Source organism: Astatotilapia calliptera, chromosome 19 (genome assembly GCF_964374335.1).
Source record: "Astatotilapia calliptera chromosome 19, fAstCal68.1, whole genome shotgun sequence".
Classification (NCBI taxonomy): Eukaryota; Metazoa; Chordata; class Actinopteri; order Cichliformes; family Cichlidae; genus Astatotilapia; species Astatotilapia calliptera.
Window position 1 is genome coordinate 18297168 of NC_137440.1, and position 19419 is coordinate 18316586.

The following is a 19419-nucleotide window of genomic DNA, read 5'->3' on the forward strand; positions in this document are numbered from 1 at the left end:
GTCACACCTATTTGCATTGTGACTAAGAGCCGTCGGCCTTATGTGTGGGGAGTGCCAACAGTGCTGAATACAATTCTGTCAGTATGCCCACTGAATGAGTCATTGAACCTGCGCCGACCTTTTGTCTTGTATATACAAAATGCATTCTTAGAGGAGAATAAGAAGCATCAGAGCAAAATGGCACAGCTGTGAATCCCTGTTTGTTTTTACCTGTGACTGTGCCACCTAATATATTCATCCACCACACTGTGCGCTACAATAACACCTATTCTTAGCCGCCTGACTCTTTGTTTTGTGGTTGCACTTCCTGTATAACTATCTGAAAAGACCAAGAATTACATATTGTGTTACTGATTCAAAAATGTAAACTGTTTCAAAGTGAAATTAATTAAAACTGCCAGTCTGCGAAATTTACTTCAAGGGGGCATCTTGACATCAACAAATGATCTTTGTTGGCGGAACACAGTTGCCTAGCAACCAGATACAACAAACTCCTGCCAGCAGGACCGTGATGCTAACGTTAGCCAGATAGCTATCTGGCTGTGAGGAAAACAAACCGGTTTAGTTTCATTTTACCGGGGGGAAAATGGTGAAAGAGACGATTCAGATATTCGCTCGCATTAAACCCACCAAGAAAAATGTGGCGGTAAGTGCCTCACAGTAACATTTAGTCCAACACTACTGTGCTAGATTCTTTTGCTTAAACAAGGCCTTACATTCGATCATCAAGTCTTATCTACTACACTTGTTTTGCACTAACCTAAATCTATATATTACTTTTATATTAGTGGAGTAGAGTCCAATAAATGAACCAGAAAAGAAACAAAACAGTCTGAGAGACCTGGAGAACAACTGAGCGACAGTGTTGTTACTGCACACAGCAGGCAAACTAAAGGAAATCAGAGACGCCACTAAGGTGGATAGATACAAAGAAAGAAGAAAAAACTCGCTGGGTAAGTTTAGTAACATATTTGGGGAGTAGTTTAATCCTTAATCCAGTGATATGACTCAAATGCTCTGTGTAACAGTTCACCTCTGTCAGGTGTAAAAATAGATAGTATTTTATCTTTAGGTCTAATCTTCTCTATGTAAGGCAAAAGGACTGTGTGTGTGTAATTACATACATATAGATCTATGAAGCTGCTGAGTGTTAAGAAATTCAAAATTTTGGATGCAAGATAGTAGAAAAACTGTTATAGACATGAGACTGTGCACCGTGGACAAATCAACCACATGTATGTGGTTGATTTGTTATGTATAATGAAATCTGGAAAAGGCCTTATTTATTATTTTTTAAAAATGTTTAAAAAAACATAAACAAGATTTTGTTACTGTATAGAGACTGATCAAGCTTCCACGTGTAGTCACACAAAAACCCTTTTTAAAACAGTGGATTAAATTTCAAGAGTATATTTCAGTTTCTTGAATTCATTAAGTCTGCTGACATTAGATGCACATTACAATTCAGATAACGCAGCAGGAAAGACACTAAACTTCAACAGTAATACGATTTTTACATCTTTATGTTTCAAACAACTTGTTTAATACTAGAGCTGGTTTTAACTTTCTAGCTGGCACCGCAATAGGCCCAAAGGGTCCAGTTCGGCTCTCTGGATGGCTCTGGAAGTGTAAAAGTAGCAGTGAAATCATGAATTATTCAAGATAATACTTTTGTATTCCTGGTGCAGTGAACCAGAAAGTTTTTTACACTTCTTTTTAGTTTTAGTTCACCATAATAACCTTGAATTGCATGGACTCACTAGTCAAATTTAATAAAGAAAACACAAGGTTTTTTTTGATTTTCTCACAAAATAGATGAATATATAATAATGATTATGTTTTATAAAAGGAATTAGTACCCAGAAGTTAGGTTGCACTTGTCTGTGTGTATGTTTGTGTTTGTCTTTTATTGACTAGTCTTGTGGGGTGGGGATAAAACCGATCATCACTCTGTTCCCACGTGATTTATGGATCTTGAATCCCCTGCCGGAGGGCACTGGGAGGACAACAGGCTGCTGTTTGGATGAGTTGAGTCCTTTGTGCCTCTCAGTGACTTCCTGAGGCACAGCTGGGTGCAGGTCAGGCAGCGTGCGCTCACTGCTGTGCTGTGCCATCCACACCAGCCTCTCTAGGGCCTCAGCAACCCTTTATCAGGTGGTGAACAGTATCAGGTGGTGCCCTGATGGAAGTCCCTGAGCATATGAGGCCTCATAGCAAAGGTTGCAGAAACACCTGAAGCTTGTGGGCCTGTTGCAGCCCTATTCCTACCGGAAATCCTATTTGTTCTATACATGTGCAAGAGGGCTTCTTCCTGGTCTTGCCTTTCACAATAAAAGTCTACAACACGTACACTAGACTTGCAGCATAAACAACTAAATAAAAACAACAAATAGAAGAGGATTCAGTGATTGGAGTTCTAGCTGTGAAACAGAATATCCAAATATTGTATGTTTAATATTTGGAACTAATGAAACAGTATGTCTAAAGTTTGTGGTTTAGATTAGTTCAGCGCTATATAACAATATGGATGTGAACATAATGCACAGAAATAACTGAAACAACAAACTGCCCCAGTGCAAACTGGAGGTCGTTGATCCTGAGATTACAGAGACTGATACCCTCTGCACGATACCCTCGAAAGCCCTCTCCAAGTCCACAAAACACACTAGTTGGTATGGGTATAAAAACTAATTATTACAATCATTCTAAGTAATGATGTAATATCTTTATAATCTTTTTGCAGAGAGCTTCAGACTCAGCATGATGAAACATGAAATTATGAGCCAAAAGGTATAATCAGCCAACTCACTTGGAATTATTTTGCAATAAAGTACACACCTGCTGTGAGATGAATGCCACACATATAGATAGATAGATAGATAGATAGATAGATAGATAGATAGATAGATAGATAGATAGATAGATAGATAGATAGATAGATAGATAGATAGATAGATAGATAGATAGATAGATAGATAGATAGATAGATAGATAGATAGATAGATAGATAGAGAGCGCGCGCGCGAGAGAGAGAAAAATTAACAGAAAATGTTTAACTAATTAAAAAAATAGGAAATGATAGTCATTGCACTCCTGGGAAAATCATTTTCTTCTCCTTGTTTTATTGTGTGAGCACAGCAGCTGGTGGAAACAAATAAGCCTATTTCTTTAAGGTTTTCTGTGGCACCCACAGTGAAATGAGAACAGCTACCTCCTGGGGGCTTTTTGAGGTTTGGCACATGGAAGAGGCAGTACTGCAGGCGGAGTGACAGTGAAAAACAATCCAGTTATTTAGGTCTTATCTTTTATTCCTGCAACCTCAGGGACTTGTAATTGCATCAGTGTCCATTGGAAACATATGCCAGAACATATGTTGAAGCTTGAAGCTGAAAAGCGAATGGTAGGAGTGTTTAGGCTGACCTGACTGACCTCACTTTCAATACTCTATATTGGTTTAATGTTATGCCGTTTTTCCTCGCCTCCTCGCTTTGGCTTCAGCTTCGGTTAGTAGAGGTGATTTTGCAGGGCTTGCCAACACTATACGCTGATCGTGATTGCTTGTTCAGTTCTATTTGTTTCCACAGGATATGAGCGCCATAAACTCCACCCTTTTATTTTCAGGGCTCGCAGTACCCAAGCCACAAAACGTCTAAACGTATATTTTAGACCTAACATGATATATTGTCTTTGTGTTTAACTTGGGCCGCATGTATGGCTCCACATACCGTAACAGCATGCACACTGAAACATATAGAAGACTACGAATTCCTGTGTGGCTACTGAGCTGGAACATAACTGCCTGTGCTTATAATCCGTCTGCATAGTCCTGTGGTATGATATAGAAGTCTTTAGGCCTTCCTCTGCTATATAAAACTGACTCTGCTGTTGTCTTTGGCTCCCTCAGGTGTACTCTGTGGACAATGAGAACCAGACAGGTTCCTCTCTGGAGTTTTTTGTGCCCAAGGACCTGGCTGATGGCTTTGTTAACAACAAGAGAGAGTGCTACAACTTCAGGTATGTGACAGCCAGAGATCAAATGGTATTGTTGTAGGGTCTTTCTTTGAACAAGAATCGGTGAAGTGCTAAGTTATCAAACAAAAGCTAGATAGCTTGTTTAGCAAGCTGCATTTATAGACACAGAATCCTGCTACTTAGTGATAAGTAAAATCCAAGTGTGCCCTGAGTAACAAATGCAACCCATGTTATTTGTCATGTAATTGGATTAAAAGGTACAACCAGCACAAATAGCACAAATTGAGAGGTCAGTTCACTGAAGCTTAGCGAGCTAAAAAAAAAAAAATGAATGTAGCCACCCTGACATCACCTATCTTTGTGCTTTGAAACTGGATGTGACAAAGGAGGGGCGAATCTGCTCACCCTTTGCAAAAATAGGCGCACTTTGTGCTCATAGAATAGCGACTTGTCAGTCATACATGACTCTTTCATATGCAGTCTATGGTCATATTGACCTTTTAGCTCCTAATACTGCAAATTTGGGCTTTAAGAGTTATATAATTTTTTTTAAAAAGAACTAGTGGTTGCATGCTACAGTGGTTAACCCATTACCGTAAAGACCCCCGTTTTCAATACCATAAAATCTGTACCAAATCAAATATGCAGATCCATCGGTAGAGGCAGCCCAATGGAAAATAACAGTAGGGGCAAAAGTACATATCTACTTCTAAAAAAAAAAAACATTAAAGCTATGACAAAGAGAGTTTATTGCTGCTATAACGCTGGCAATTTAACACTGGAGTCTATGGGGTTCAGCCTCAAGGGGATATTAGAAGACCTGGAGAGTTTGTCATTTCCACAGTGGCTTCATTTTTAAACGTGGACGTTACTGCTTGGTTGTGTCTGTAATAAAAGTCAAATTAGCTACAGTCTGAAATAAGGGCATGACATTAAAAATGTCCAAGAAAAAAAAAAATTGAAATAGATCGTGTGAATAAAGACAACACACAGAATTCAAGCTCTTAATGTTGCACAAGAACTTTCCCGTGAATAATTCATCCCCCAGTCCTGTCAGTGAAGAGCCAGAACATCTGTTTAATGCTGGTAGTGAAAGCTGCAGCCTTATATACCCTCTGGGCAGGGCTCATGCCACGCTTCCAAGCCCTAAATTCACAGTTGGGGAGTCAGACAGCACTGGACACTCAGAAGCCTTGAAAACCACACAGTCTTATAATAGCCTGTGGAGGTTCCCTTGTGCCCTTATAGAAATAAAATTTCCACATTTAACAACCTTCCTGGGCGGATTCCTCGCTTCATCTCTCTCATCTTACTGTGGGATAAAACATGACGGGCTGTGACTACTTTAGAAAACAGAATGACCAAACTCCTCCTCTTCCACTCAGGAAACTAAATTCTTGCTGCTTTTTGTGCTTATTCAGTTCTGCTGTGGGTACATGACCCCAGATATACCAGCAACATATACAGCACAAGTTCCTGCTTTCTTGTGTTTGTTTTCCTGTTGTCACATTTACATATTTTAGATTTTTTTATATATATATTAGTCAACAGTATATATACAAAATGCTGGTTTCATTTATTAAGAGAGAAAAAGCTCTCCGAATGTACCTGTGCCTGTTTGCTTCAGGGCACGGAATTCAAGGTTTCACCAATTATGGCAAGTCGTCGAGAAGCAACAAAGCAGCAGTTCTTTTTATAAAATTGTGTGTTCGTTTTACATCAGAAGTAACAGCACAAAAGGTTTGGCATTTGTCTCGTCAGTCCACAAAATGTTTTTCCAAAAGTCTCGGGGATCATCAGGATGTGCTTTGGCAAATGTGAGACGAGTCTTTGTGTCCTTTGTGGTCAGCAGTAGTTTTTCATGGAGGCCATTTTTGCACAGTCTCTTTCTTATTGTTGAATCATGACCTTAACTCAGACAAGTGAGGCCTGCAGTTCTTATATTAATGATCTGGGTTCTTTTGTGACCACCTGGGTGAGTCATCGATTTTGAGTAATTTTGGTAGGAGGGCCAATCCTGGGAAGGTTCATCTCTGTTTTAAGTTTTCTTCCAACTTATAGATAGCCTACTTCACTGTCAGACAACTTCTATTAAAGTGATTTCTTAATTCAACAAGTCGGGCAGTAATCAGGCCTGTGAGTGGTTAATGAAATTGAATTCAACTTTCCCAAAAACTGTGATTAATCAGAGTTAATTTATGATCTAACAAAGGTTTGGATAATTGTCTACCCCTTACTTAGAACTCAGGAAGACAAATAGTTTTTTCACAACTCTGCCTATATTAGACTCGGGGTTAAACACCTGGGGTTAAATACCCCGGGGTTAAATACCTGTTATGCCAAGTTTATCATGGCCGTACCACCTTTTTTACCTCTCACCTTTTTCCAGGTTCCAGAAAGTGTTCGATCAGGTCGCCAAACAAGAAGAGATATTTGAAAACATCGCCAAACCAGTTGCAGACAGGTAAACTTTAAGTGGACGTGGCACTCTAAAGAAAGTTGTTAAGTGTCCATTAGGTAATTATTTTAATGTATAATTTTGCTATGTTATTTACAGATTGTAAAATAAAAAATGGCACTGTAAGTGAGAAGACATCAGCAGGATATTCACTTCATGGAGGGATTGTTTGTTTTTTTGGAACAAATCCAATCCCACACTGTTTTTCTTTTACCAAATCTTAACCAACAGTAGATCGCCTGCTAACACACACAAATTTCAAGTTATCTCACAAAGCAAAACACTTCCTTGAATGGATAAAGTTGGCTGAATTGACCATTTTCAAATGATTTTATCTGCTAATATTGTGAAATAACTAAACCATCAGGTTAATGTAGTGTCGCTACGTTACAACAACTTGCTTATCTATTGCTATAAAATCATATGAAAATGCTGATTGCCAGCAAGGATCAGTTTTTTAATTGTCATCTTTTCAAGCTGTTGTAGCGCCACTGTCACTCTACTCAAGAATTTCTGTGTCTCTGTGCTGAGAAATCATTGTAACGCTGGTAAAAAACTGACTGTTATGGCCCGTCTAGGCACAGCCAGACCACAACATAAAGGGTGATCCATCCCCGTCCAACCCCAAGCAGCACGTCACACACTTAATATTTTGTGACAGTGATTTATTTACAATGAGTGCAGTTAAACAAAGGAAGGCAGCATATCATAACTTCAGGGTGAACCCAATGCCAAAACAACAAACAAAAGGTAGCCTATCTCAGGAATAAACACAACTTACCTACTCAAAAGAACTAAACCAAACGACAATCACTTTCCTCCCTGCCTAACAAAAACAGGAGAAAACTGATCGAACAAAAAGGCGGTCCACCCCTACATGCTCTTACATTAACCAACATAGTGACACAGTGAACGGTCTGCCGGTTGGGTTGGGCCGAGGATGAATGCCCTGGCAGTCTCTTCTTATCCGCTGCCTCCCGGTCCTCAGCCAATCGGTGCGAGCCATCCACCCTGGATGCACCAATCACGGAGGAGCACCTGCACACTCAAATTTACATATGATTACGATCACAGTCATAACACCCCCTTTCCCAAGAATTAACATTACCCCCAAAATGTTTAATTCAAGGAGAAAGTGCTCTAGACAGAGTATCAGCCAACACATTCTCTTTCACACTGACCCTTATTCTTCGTTTGATGTCACATTTGGTGCATGCTGCTGTTTGTGAAAGTGACAGTAGCGAGTATGAACTAGGTGTTAATCACTTAATGGTACAAAGCAAAGCTATATAGCATTTATATTGCAATGGCGGTCAACAAGGGGGCAGTTAGATAGTTGTAACTTGGCATCTATCTGGTATTCATAACTTCATCGTGTCCAAGTAAACTTTGTTGTCGTTTTACCATTGCGCTGATGTACAAGTATGCAGTATATAGCATACAGCTAACTTCGAAACCGCAGCCATCGCTGTCCACCTGTCCTGTGCAGTGTTCCTCTCTGCACACTGAGACCACACATGCTTCAGAGGGCCTTGTTGACAGGAAGTGAGTAGGGCTTAAGATGTAAATGAAGGGTGTCTGTGATTTTTGGCATGCTTTGCATACTTAAACCACTAAGTGGATGGAACTGGCAGGCAAGATGGCACACTGTGCCATCATGAATGTGAGAGCATTTTCAAGCCACAGTACAGAGCTTCACTGTAAACTGTAGCTGATTCATTTTTATTTTGACTCCAATATTGAAGACAGCATTCATAGAACAAGGCATTTATCAGCAGAGCTAATTATTTTACCTGCACTATTCAGTTCCCTTGGATTAATTAGCAATTACCTTTTCCGGCTCAGGTACTTTAGAAGCCAAGGAAACTCAAATCGTGTAGCCTGTAACAACCTAGAGTAAGGTTACCTTAAGTGGAGGTCAAATGCTAATCCAGTAAGCTAATATACATTCCAATAACTTCTTAAAAATAAAGCTGAAGTAGCAGAACAGAGTAGAGCCCAGCCAGTGTAGGATTTTTAAGACTGATACACAGTATCAGCTGAATTCCTTTTTCAGACACACACATAAACCCATGTCTGATTTGAATATTTTTTATGTGTTGTTATTTGTGTACTACATAGTGAAACTATGTAGTACACAGACAATGTACGTGTACAGTAAGAGACACTTACTACATGAATGTTGAGTATTTTTGTAAAAAAAATAAAACATGTATTTAAAAACGTACTTTGATACCATTTTTTAATGGATAGTAGTAGTAAGTATTAAGGCTTAGATAAAGTAACTACGATAAAAAAAGAAGAAAAACAGCTAAATAGAATAGAAGTCAATGAAAATGAAATAACTGGAAAAAATAGGATTATCTCATATCGGGCTTTAATTTAAAAAATGATCATGCATTCATGAAATAACCCTATTTGTTGACTTTATAGACCATTTTGTCATCTCCCACAGTGCAGAATGGTACCTCAGTGATAAACTGCAGTTTCTTGCTTCTTTAAGACTCCTCTAAATACACACTGTGTCTTACAGAGCTTTACCCCCTGCCCGCTCTGACATTCAACACAGAAAAACAGCACACAAGATGGAATTTACTTGGAATTTCCTGTCATCAAATGCAAGTTATGCTGTTGTTATTGTTATGTGAACAAGATTCTTCCTCTCCTTGTCGAACCCTGTCCTGTCTCAGTTTCGTTCCTACCATCACTGGTCTTAATCACAATAGAAGCTATTTATGGACTCCCACAAGTGCTTTGAATTATCTTTGCCATTAGCAGACATATAAACAGCACAGTCAGATGTCTGGATTGGTTGACTAGGGATATGGATGCATTTGACCTGACTCACGCAGGTTATTAGGTTGCTCTCCCCACGCAACCTTTCGACAGTTTCCTCTGTGTTCTTGCATATGGTAAAAATCTAGTTAAAAAGTTGCAGTCACAGCCCGGCTTTGTGTTGCTGTATCAGTTTCAAGTTAGCATCTTTTAGTTGTTTAGTCTTTAATCTGATATCAAGGAAGTCCATTTGTAAGTGTCTTCATGTTGGCAACACCCCTCGGCAGTTATTTTGGGTTAAGTTGACCCTCCAGGTGGAGAACCAGTTGGCAATTTAAGTGATTGCTGAGACATACAATTGTATCAATAACATCAAAAAGAGATTTAAAAACTTTTTTCCCAGCTAATGTGACTTGCTGGCTTTTACAAGTATGCAAAAAAAAACACAAAGACTCATCTCAGTCTATCAGTCAGTATTCTTTCCATATATGTAAACATACAGATGTTTATTAAAAAAGCAAGACAGTAAGGGCTTTGTTTAAAAACTATCAGGGAAATGCAGTATCTTTACATTAGTATCTTAATGTGAAGACATGGCTTTATTCCAACTAGTTATTGCTTAGCTGTCAGACTTGAACCCAGGCGGCTGCTTTTTAGCCATTCAGCATGTGGTCGTCTGCTCACCCACTGAGCTAAATGGTAATGTTAATAGACAAAGGCCATCTACCCAGGAAGCTAGCAATGATGTGGAAACCAACGACCAGAGAAAGTAAAGTCAATGTCATTAATCAGTCCAGACAACAGTGCAAAATAAGTTTGCACAATTATTAAAACTCAATTACAATTTTAATCTACCACAATTAAATTATTAAAAAATACTCAAAATGTGTGTCTCACCAATAAAATTCAAACCAAAAACAAATTAAGTGCTCCCCCAATTACCGCCTGACAACGTGCCTGTCTATCTCAGTCACAGCTCTTGTGAAGCTTGACATTTTCTGGATCTGGAAGAGTAACACTATGCTTAATACAACAGATATCAGACCATCAAAAGAAAAGTCAAATGTCTAGCAAGCCAGCAGGCGATGAGGTTGTCCCTGAAAACACATCAAGGTCTGTTAATTGGAAATCAAGAACACAACATAGGCTGAGTGCTGTAAAGTTCTGTCTGATTTCCAAAGGAACACAACTAACTTCAACTTCTTGAAAACACAACATAAACAGCAGCATAATGAATGCATGAAGGCCGAGCAATGGTTGCTAATATGAATCATCTAACATCAACTCAGACGTACATAAAAGTATGTCTGAGCAGCATGTGAGCATCTAGTGCACAAGCACATTACAAACACATTGCATGTGAGTAAAAACAGGTGTCCAGTAAACATAATGAGTAATGCAGGCTTCAGAAAAATGCTGCTGCACATCAGTCTCGGAAAGGTTATAATGCCATTTCTAAAGTCTATCATTCTACAGTGAGAAAGATTATTCACAAGTGGAAAACATTCAAGACACTGGACAACCCCAGGCTCAGCTTCTTGTTTTGCTTAGACAAACCGCACAAAGCTGACTCAGACTGTACAGGTATCAGTTAGTTGAATGTTAAAGTTCATGGAAGCACACTGAACAACACTGAACAAGCATGTGTTGTTTGGAAGGGAGAAAGCATCTTTTCTCTAAAAAGAACATGGCAGGTTTAGGTTCGCAAAGTTCCATCTGAACAGACCTGAAAATATCTTAGAATTGAAAAGGGTACTTTTTTTTTTTTTACTGTGACTGTTAGGACTGGGCCATATCATACCATTCACAGTAATACCGGTATAATGTTGGGCAACAATAAGAAAATGAAATATCGCGATAGAGTATGGGTAAAAAGCGCATGCGCAGTGCCTTTGTTTTCGTACGCACATGGCGGAAAAAGCATGGCGGAGAATTAGAAGGGTGAAAGCAGATCGTTGAATGAAATAGATGAACCAGAATTGGTTGTAAAAATGCTGCAACTTCAGTGGTGTGGAACTGGTTTGGCTTTCATCCATCAGATACACAACAAAGCACTATTTTTGGTAGAGCGTGCTAGCGGGCGATCGTTATTACCGTGTTTTTTGGAAAATACACTTAAAATCAATCCTTTGATTTTTCTGAAAATCAAGAGTGCCCCTTATAATCTTGTGTGCCTTATGTATGAATTCTGGTTGTGTTTACTGACCTCGAAACGATTTTATGTCGTACACGGCGCTCGAAAATCTGTCAAATGTTTTAGTACGACTTTGCTAAGCTACGAACTCGCACCGCTTGATGGATTGTCGGAGCATTACGGCTATCGTAGGCAGGAGCCTCGCGGAGTGACACGTACTGTGCTTCAACATAATATTACAGTATTGTGTGTGTATAACCTCTTTAAGTTTTGTGGATATTATACATGGTTATGCTGAGGATACGTACGCCCAATATGAATTTGCATTTGCACTGTTACATTTTTATATAACTTTAATGCACATAAAAACAGCTGCTTGTTTAAGTGAAAATGCATTGATTTTTTTTTTGCACTAATAAAGTTGTGGAGTTGTAAACTAGTTTGTCTAGTGTCAATTATATCGTCAGTTATATCGTTATCGCAAATTTTCAAATGTATATCGTGATAAATATTTTTGGTCATATCGCCCTGCTCTAGTGACTGTAGTAGTAACTGTTCCCTCTCTGTGTCCCCAGTCAGTTGTGTCCCCATGGCTGTTTCTCCCCCGGCCTAAGTGTTAAGTCCTCGTCTCCATATTTGTTGTGGTTGATGTTTTATTTTGATAGTCCCATGTTCTGCGTTTAGGGTATTTAGTTTTGCTTCCTCCCTGTCTCCTTACTTCAGATTAGTTCCAGCTGTGTTTCCCTCCTGTTGCACATTCCCTCATTACCTTCTGTGTATATATTGTGTTAGTTTCCCTTTGTTTGGTCGTCTGTTTGTCATGTGTCAAGCTCAAGTCCCCCCATGTTAGTTTTGTGTTTGTTTTCTCCTGCCTTTCGTTTTTTGTTTTTGTTTGTTTTTTGCTTCCCAGTTTCTAATAAACAGCTCACTCTTTGTGGAAATCAAGTTTTGTTTTCGCGTGTCTGCTTTTGGGTCCACACTTCAACCTTCACATGGTCTTGACAGAGCACAGACCTTGACACAAACAAAATATTTAGCTAAATATAAGAGATAAACAGGCGAAATGCTAGTGAAAAGGAAGTTAACCTACATGAAGGTATTAAGCTGACAGTCATGGTTAAAACGATGAATGGTATTTAAGAAACGGTGATCGTTGTTATTCTGTTTCATTCAGGAATTTGCAGCAGTTTCGCTGTTGTTGCACTAAAACTCGGCTGCCTATCATCTCGGCTAGCAGTAACTGTCAGGTTGCTGTTTTGGTTGGTGCTCTGTCATACTTGGCACACTTCAAGTTTAGCCAAAAGCTCTAACTCGTTTACTTGCACTAAAGTCTGTGTCTGTGCTGTGGTGTAACTGGAACCAGTTATTTCAACTCCAGCACAGTAGCTTAAAAACAAACCAGCATTAATAGCTCCACAAGGGGACGAGCCAGTGAAATGATGTCGGGCTGACACGTCAAACCCTCTATCAGGACAGTAATCTATTTCACAAGGCTGTGAAACCTGCTGCTGAAGTTCAGTTAGGGTCTGTTCAGTTTTATCTTTGCACCTGAAGAGGTTGGACACACAGCTTCGCATTTAAACAACAGAAAGAACAAGGATCTTTTGAGCGATCACTCTCCAATCTCCAGGAAAGTTGAGGTGTAAACAGGAACAAGCATTGGGAAACACCCAAGCCTCAGTGGCAGGGCCCAGGCCGCATCATTAGTACTGACATTAAGCTAAACACTGAGCCAGTGTCTTTTCCCCACGCCTGCCAATCACTTCCATGACTCACAGTAGATTAAATGGACGCCCGTTGGCTGACCAACCAACCGCCGTTCTCATAAGTGGACCCAGTGTTCTATTTTAACTGAGATGCAGTTTTTTCCCTCGCCCTTTTCATACAGGGTGTGGAACACAGGGAAGGAAACCCACACGTTGCTCAAACCTTGGCTCGCCTACACCATTAGAATAAGTGCGAGGCTTAAGTTCGTTTATAATTCATCTCGAAAAATATAGTGTAAAGATATCCTTTTTCCTTGCTATTGGCAGAGTCAGGAGCACACAGGATACCCACACCTTTGATCCAAGCTCGCGTGTCAGAGGCCCCTCTGTCATTTTACCATTACTAGCTGGTTTATTTCCAAGAAGACACAAAATTTGTTTTGCCTATAAATTTTGTCTCATGTGAGCTCTATCATTTTTAGATGTTCATTTCATTCAGACAGATCTGAATACCATTGGTTTCCATGGCCCTGAGCACGTGCAGAAGGACATTTCTGTGCCAAACCAAAATTTACCGGACCTGCTACAGCTGAGTGGTTTTGGGCTCTTTTTGTCACTCCACCACATTCCTCCTTCACCGGCAGATATCTGTCGCCATTGCAGTTCTCTGCTCGCCGTCGCCATCCGTTCCTGTGGATTTGAAGTGTCACATTCAATTAACAAAGGCCTCTGGTGTCTGCTGAAGAGTACAGTCAATGGTCTTTTTCAGATTTAAAATGCTGATGTCATTGGAGGCGTATGAGCAAGAACTGGTGACATTTAGGGAAGTCCAACCAAATCCAGTTTTATTTATAGGACCAAAACAGCAAAGCAAAGCAATGAAAATGACAAGAAACAAAAGGCAAGAAGACACCACTCTCATTCTGAGTTAAAAGGCAAGGAGCAAAAAATGAGGGGATCTTCTGTGGCTGAAAAAACTCAGTTACCTTTTGTTTTGAGTCAAGCTTCAGGGACTGCAAGGAGCAGCTGGTCCACTGACCTCACCGACCTCAATGGGACTCTTGCAGTCAGCAGCTTACATATGTAAGTTGGTGCTGATCTATTAAAAGTTATAAAAACAAATAATAAAACTTAAAATGGGCCCTAAAATTAATGGGAAACCAGTGGCAGGAAGCCACGATGGAGTAAATGTGCTCATGTTTGTGTGTACCCGTTAAAAGATGAGCATAACTGTGAGCATTACTGAGGTTCGTTACTGCTGATATTATATACAGCTGCAAAGGGCCCAGGTCCAAGAGAGGCGCGACACAACCACATCTGGAAGTGAACACAATAACCTCAGTTTACTAAAATTTGAAAAATTTAAGGCCATCAGAATTAGAAACATCCACATTTGGCCAAGACAAGAAATTTGAGTCCAGTTCACTTTGCTGTTCTGCACTGGGTACCAAGCCCCAAGTGTGATCTTGTTCCTTCCAGAGGTCTTTATAAAGGAAAAGTGAGAGTACGTCAGTAGGACAGGACAGGGTGGGCTAAGTTACAGTTTTCTTTAAAAATGAAAAAGTATTGTTCACAGGTTTGTGCCACTTGTTTCCAGACTTCAAAGTGGACCTATTCTGGTCATTCAGAAATATATTTTTATGGCTAGACTCTACTAGAGCAACTCTGCATGATTTACAGTTCAAGAGACAGCTGTCATTTAACTTATACTTGGCCCTTCAGTTCACTCGATAAAGCTGTTTTAGCTTTATGTGAATGATGGCCTTCATATTGATCAGATGAAGAAACTATTGGGAGATATTAGTGCACTGTCCACCACTATCATGTGTTTTGAAAGAATATATTTAATGCCAAGGAGCTTTCTTTTACTTTAATTTGTCACCTGTGTTTATGTATTTGTGTGCCTTCAACTTTTAGAGAAAGGAGTCAAGCACAACTTGAAAAGTATAAACATGGCATTAGTGATAGATATTTAATGGCTCATTTACATGGTAGTACTTTTATTTTTTGACTTTAGCTTGAATTATTCGCGAAAACTTTGCTAATAATGTGGGTGTCTTTGCAGTGTGTTGGCTGGCTATAATGGCACCATATTTGCATACGGCCAGACAGGAAGCGGGAAGACCTTTACCATCACAGGAGGGGCTGAGCGGTACAGCGATCGTGGGATTATTCCTCGCACCCTTTCCTACCTATATGAACGGTTCAGCCAGGTCAGCAAACTGTTGTTCATTTGCCTGTTTTTCAGTTGATTATGTGCAGAACATAACAATCGTCTTTTTACCCATTATTATTATTATTATTAGCTTCAGAAAAATGTCAAAAATATGTAAGTCTTTTATGTGATTTATTGGTGCTCCACAGGACAGCAGCATGGTTTATACCACACATATCTCTTATCTGGAGATCTACAATGAGATGGGATACGACCTTCTGGATTCCCGACATGAAGCATCTCGACTGGAAGACCTACCGTCAGTGCCCATTTTCTTATTTTTAAGCGGTTGCACATGTCAACAACTAGGGTCATATGGTGTATATTTTAACTTTAATTTAGCCACCTCAGCCTGGCTCACAGTTATTGTGTGGTGAAATATGGAGACTCTAGTGTTTAGCAGCCCACTATGAACTGCCAGCTGACATAATGAGGCTGTGGGACCGCAATGGATGTGGTCAACCTGGTGGCAGACTGCAGGAGAGCAAAAGAGTCATGTGGATAAATAGTTTTTCAAAGCTGGTCATTGCAGCCGGTCTTTTTTTGTCCATCTGCCATTTGTTTGCAGGATTTCATGGGCTCTTTTGTTGCTTTACTCAGAACCTTTTTCTTGTTTGTTTGTTCCTTTCCGTCGTGATCCTCTTTTTTACTTTGCCTCCATCTTTCTTTGCAATCCTAATTTCCATCTGTCTAGACGCTGGTCTGTGCATTTAATTTTTTGCCTATTGTGTTTGTGTCACACACAATATTTATATTCATTCACTTTATTTTACCTTTAGTGGGACCTTCTGAGGTATTGCCATTGAACCCATGATAGGACTTATCAGTAGTTGTGACAATATTGTACCTGGCTCATTCCATGTAAATTGAAGCACATAGTCAGGGGACTAGGTCTGCGACCCAGTATTCTCTCTATTGTTTGTATTTTCTCTCCTCTGTGTCCCTCTCTCGCTCCCTCTCTCTGTCTCTTGTGTCAAGCTTGCACGTCCCAGTTCATGTCTCTCCATGTTTCCTCTTTTATTTTGAAAGTCTTCTGTTTCCATGTTCAGTGTGTTTAGTTTTGCTTCCCCTGTGGCATCTTGTTCATTTGTGTCAGAGTTGTCTCCCCAGGTGTGTCCACTTCCCTCATTATCCTTCTGTGTATCTAAGTCCTCTGTCTTCCTCTGTTCATTGTTTGGTCATCTGTTTACTTCATGTCAATTCTTGTCAGTTTACAGAGTCTTGCTTTCTACTTTTCATGTTCATGTCAGGTTTAGTTTACTTCACGTCCATGTTTCACATGTTCCTATTCAGTTTCATGTTCTCGTTGTCATAGCTGTTTATAACAGTCTTTCTATGACATTTGGTATGATGGGATATATCCTAGATTCAGTAGAAAATTGTACCAATTAAGTGTCCATGACAGTTACAAAAGCGGGCATTGGTACCTTGGGTGCTTTCTATGTTTTTACTGAAGAATTTAAATAGGAATTTAAATGGGAATGACGGTACAATAAAAGTACGGAGACGGAAAGAAACAACTCGTGATCCAAAGCATTCCATATCATCTATCACACATGGTGGAGGCAATATTATGGCACTGGCATGCCAATGCAGCGGAGTGTTTATTGATGATGTGACTGCTGATAGAAGTAGCAGGATGGATTCTGAAGTGTACAGGTCTATGCTCTTCTCAGATTCAGCCAAATGCTGCAATCTGATTGGACAGTGCAAATAGATAATGGTCCAAAGCAAAGTAGAGAAGCTACCCAAGAGTTTCTCAAGGCAAAGAAATGTGATGCTACTCAAAGGCCAAGACAATCACCTGATGTTAACCCAGTAGAGCATGCTTTTCAGTTTAAAAACCGAATGCAGAAAGATCCACATACAACAGGTAACTGAGGATGGCTGCAGTAATGGTTCAGCAGAGCAGCTGATTTCACAGGGTTTATGTATGTAACTTACATTTTACTTTAAATTACATTTCATGCAACTTACGGCAAAACTATTATTTTTTGCTACCTTAGACTGAAAACAGTCGGTCTTGTGCTTTTGCAACTTAAAATCTAGAAGAATCAAGGCAAATGTGTTCCTGCATGTTCCTTTTTTCTCAGAAAAGTTAAGTAATTAGGTTATACCCATGTAGAGGCAAAAATAGACTTTTACTGTCACCTCTGTTTCTGAGAGTGTTATCCAGTATTTTCATGTACTTGCTCGATTTAGGTTTCTCCTCTCCATTCACAGAGAATCCAGCTCAAGGTTTAGATACCCACAAATCACAGTCTTCTGGAAATAGACAGTGCCCGTCGTTAACTGTGCTCTGGCCACACTTGCTGATTCAAGGAGAAGCTGTGGCACTGACTGATGTCTCTCTTTCACTGCCTACAGTACCCCATTCTCTTCTTTATTTATTATTTCCATCGCATACTCAGTTTTCCGCCCTCTCGATGCCAGAAGTCTGCAAATTACCTTAATCCATTCTCGGTTTTTGTAAAAATACAATAAACATTTATATTTCGGGTTGGCGTGGCTGTTTAGGAAAACAACCCTGCCAGGCCACAGCTTTTAATCACATTAAGATTAATTCTGTTTTATCAAACCACCTCAATTGCCTACACATGTTAGTATAATTGTCTGCATGTGTTCGCGTATCATTCCACCCTCTTTGACATGTCAGTCTAGTAGCCATCGTGTCACAGCCCCTGTGGCGGGATGGAAATAATGTGGTGAGATCACAGGGGTTCCTTAAGTGCACCGTATTTCAAAGGGTGCCTGATGTGGGCAAGAACCAATCACCTGTTTGTTTTTAAAAGCAAGCCCTGTCTGTTATCAAATCATGAACTCCCAGATAGATAAAGCACAAAGTGGGTCGCAGCCCACACTGACATGCATGTGTGGTTTGTTTGGATTCAGAGCTGAGCGACGCCTGGTGAAGAGAGGGAAATGGATGACATAACTCAGATAATTCTTTTTTTGTAATTGCTTTGCTTGGAATGATTGGGGGTTTTGTCTGATTTCTGGTCATTTGTCTTTGATAATTCTCCCCATTAAAGATTCTTTTTCTGTTTTTTCAGAAAAGTAATGATTATGGAGGATCAAGACCAAAACATCCATCTGAGGAACCTGTCCCTGCAGCAGTCAGTGAATGAGGAGGAGGCTCTAAATCTACTCTTCCTTGGTGACACCAATCGTATGATCGCTGAAGTAAGAGCAAAAAGGGAAATAAAGGCTTCTGCTTTTTAATTTACATGCTATGAAAGCAGTGTTAAGAATTAGGATTGTAGGCAGCATACAAAAATATCGCTAACCACTACCGGGGTAAGCAGCATAAAAGGCATTTTTTGTCCACAAATGCAATATGCGTTCTAAAAGGTACCTTAAGACCCATCTAAAATATTATTTTGGTCCCATGTGGTCCTTTTTACCATTTTTTTCCCCAGTAAAACCAAGCATTCTCTCTATAATTTATGTTTATGTTGTGGTGTTGTTTTTTTCCACACTCAGACGCCCAGACTCCCCACGCTGATGAGACATGCGGTGGGTCAGCTTTTGCTTTGCAACCTGAGCTTTGGAGCAAAAGGCTGATCTCACCTCGTTTGCTCGTTTCGGTAGTTTGTAAGTAAATAGCAGACAGTAAAAGTGAACAGGATAATCAGGTTTCAAACAGGCTCTTTAGTCTTAATGAGAATGTTGAAGTGTGCGGCTGTGATGCTATCATGAAACAAAACCAAAGTAAAAAAAATATAGTAGATGTTTCAGGATCTAAGATTGAGTTTCTGGAACTTTTTAATATGTTTAGTAGGTAGTGTTTCATACAAGTATCACAAAATGAGGGAAAATATGAACATCAAATAATGCAGTTATTCCACTGAGCCTCATCTAGACAGGAATTGTAACACAAACATGTGAGACAGAGAGAGCAGCACCAAAGGCATTTAAAAACCACGAAACAAGCAAAAGGTTCTGCAATAAGGACATTAAGGATTCAGCGGAATTAAAAATACGAGGGAAGAAAAAAAAACTAGAAACAATAAAAATACAATTCAATACAGCACCTGCTCGACTATGACAAGAACAAGTCTGTTTGGCAACAGACGAGGTTAAACATAAGAGTCTAGTAATGAGATGGACAGAATACTTGATCACAGGTGAGACTAATTCAGAAGAGGTTATATTAATG

At 39.7% G+C, this 19419-nt stretch overlaps 1 protein-coding gene across 1 annotated transcript in view; it reads left to right on the forward strand.

The window, feature by feature from the left end:
• The first annotated feature begins 476 nt into the window (after positions 1-476).
• The window catches only part of kif6 (kinesin family member 6), a 76282-nt gene continuing 57339 nt past the window's right edge, over positions 477-19419 (forward strand). The window contains exons 1-6 of the mRNA XM_026151361.2: positions 477-646; positions 3905-4014; positions 6362-6436; positions 15111-15258; positions 15410-15519; positions 18314-18443. Of these exons, the coding sequence (XP_026007146.2) occupies positions 587-646; positions 3905-4014; positions 6362-6436; positions 15111-15258; positions 15410-15519; positions 18314-18443 (633 nt within the window). The 5' untranslated portion in view covers positions 477-586. The remainder of the gene's footprint in view (positions 647-3904; positions 4015-6361; positions 6437-15110; positions 15259-15409; positions 15520-18313; positions 18444-19419) is intronic.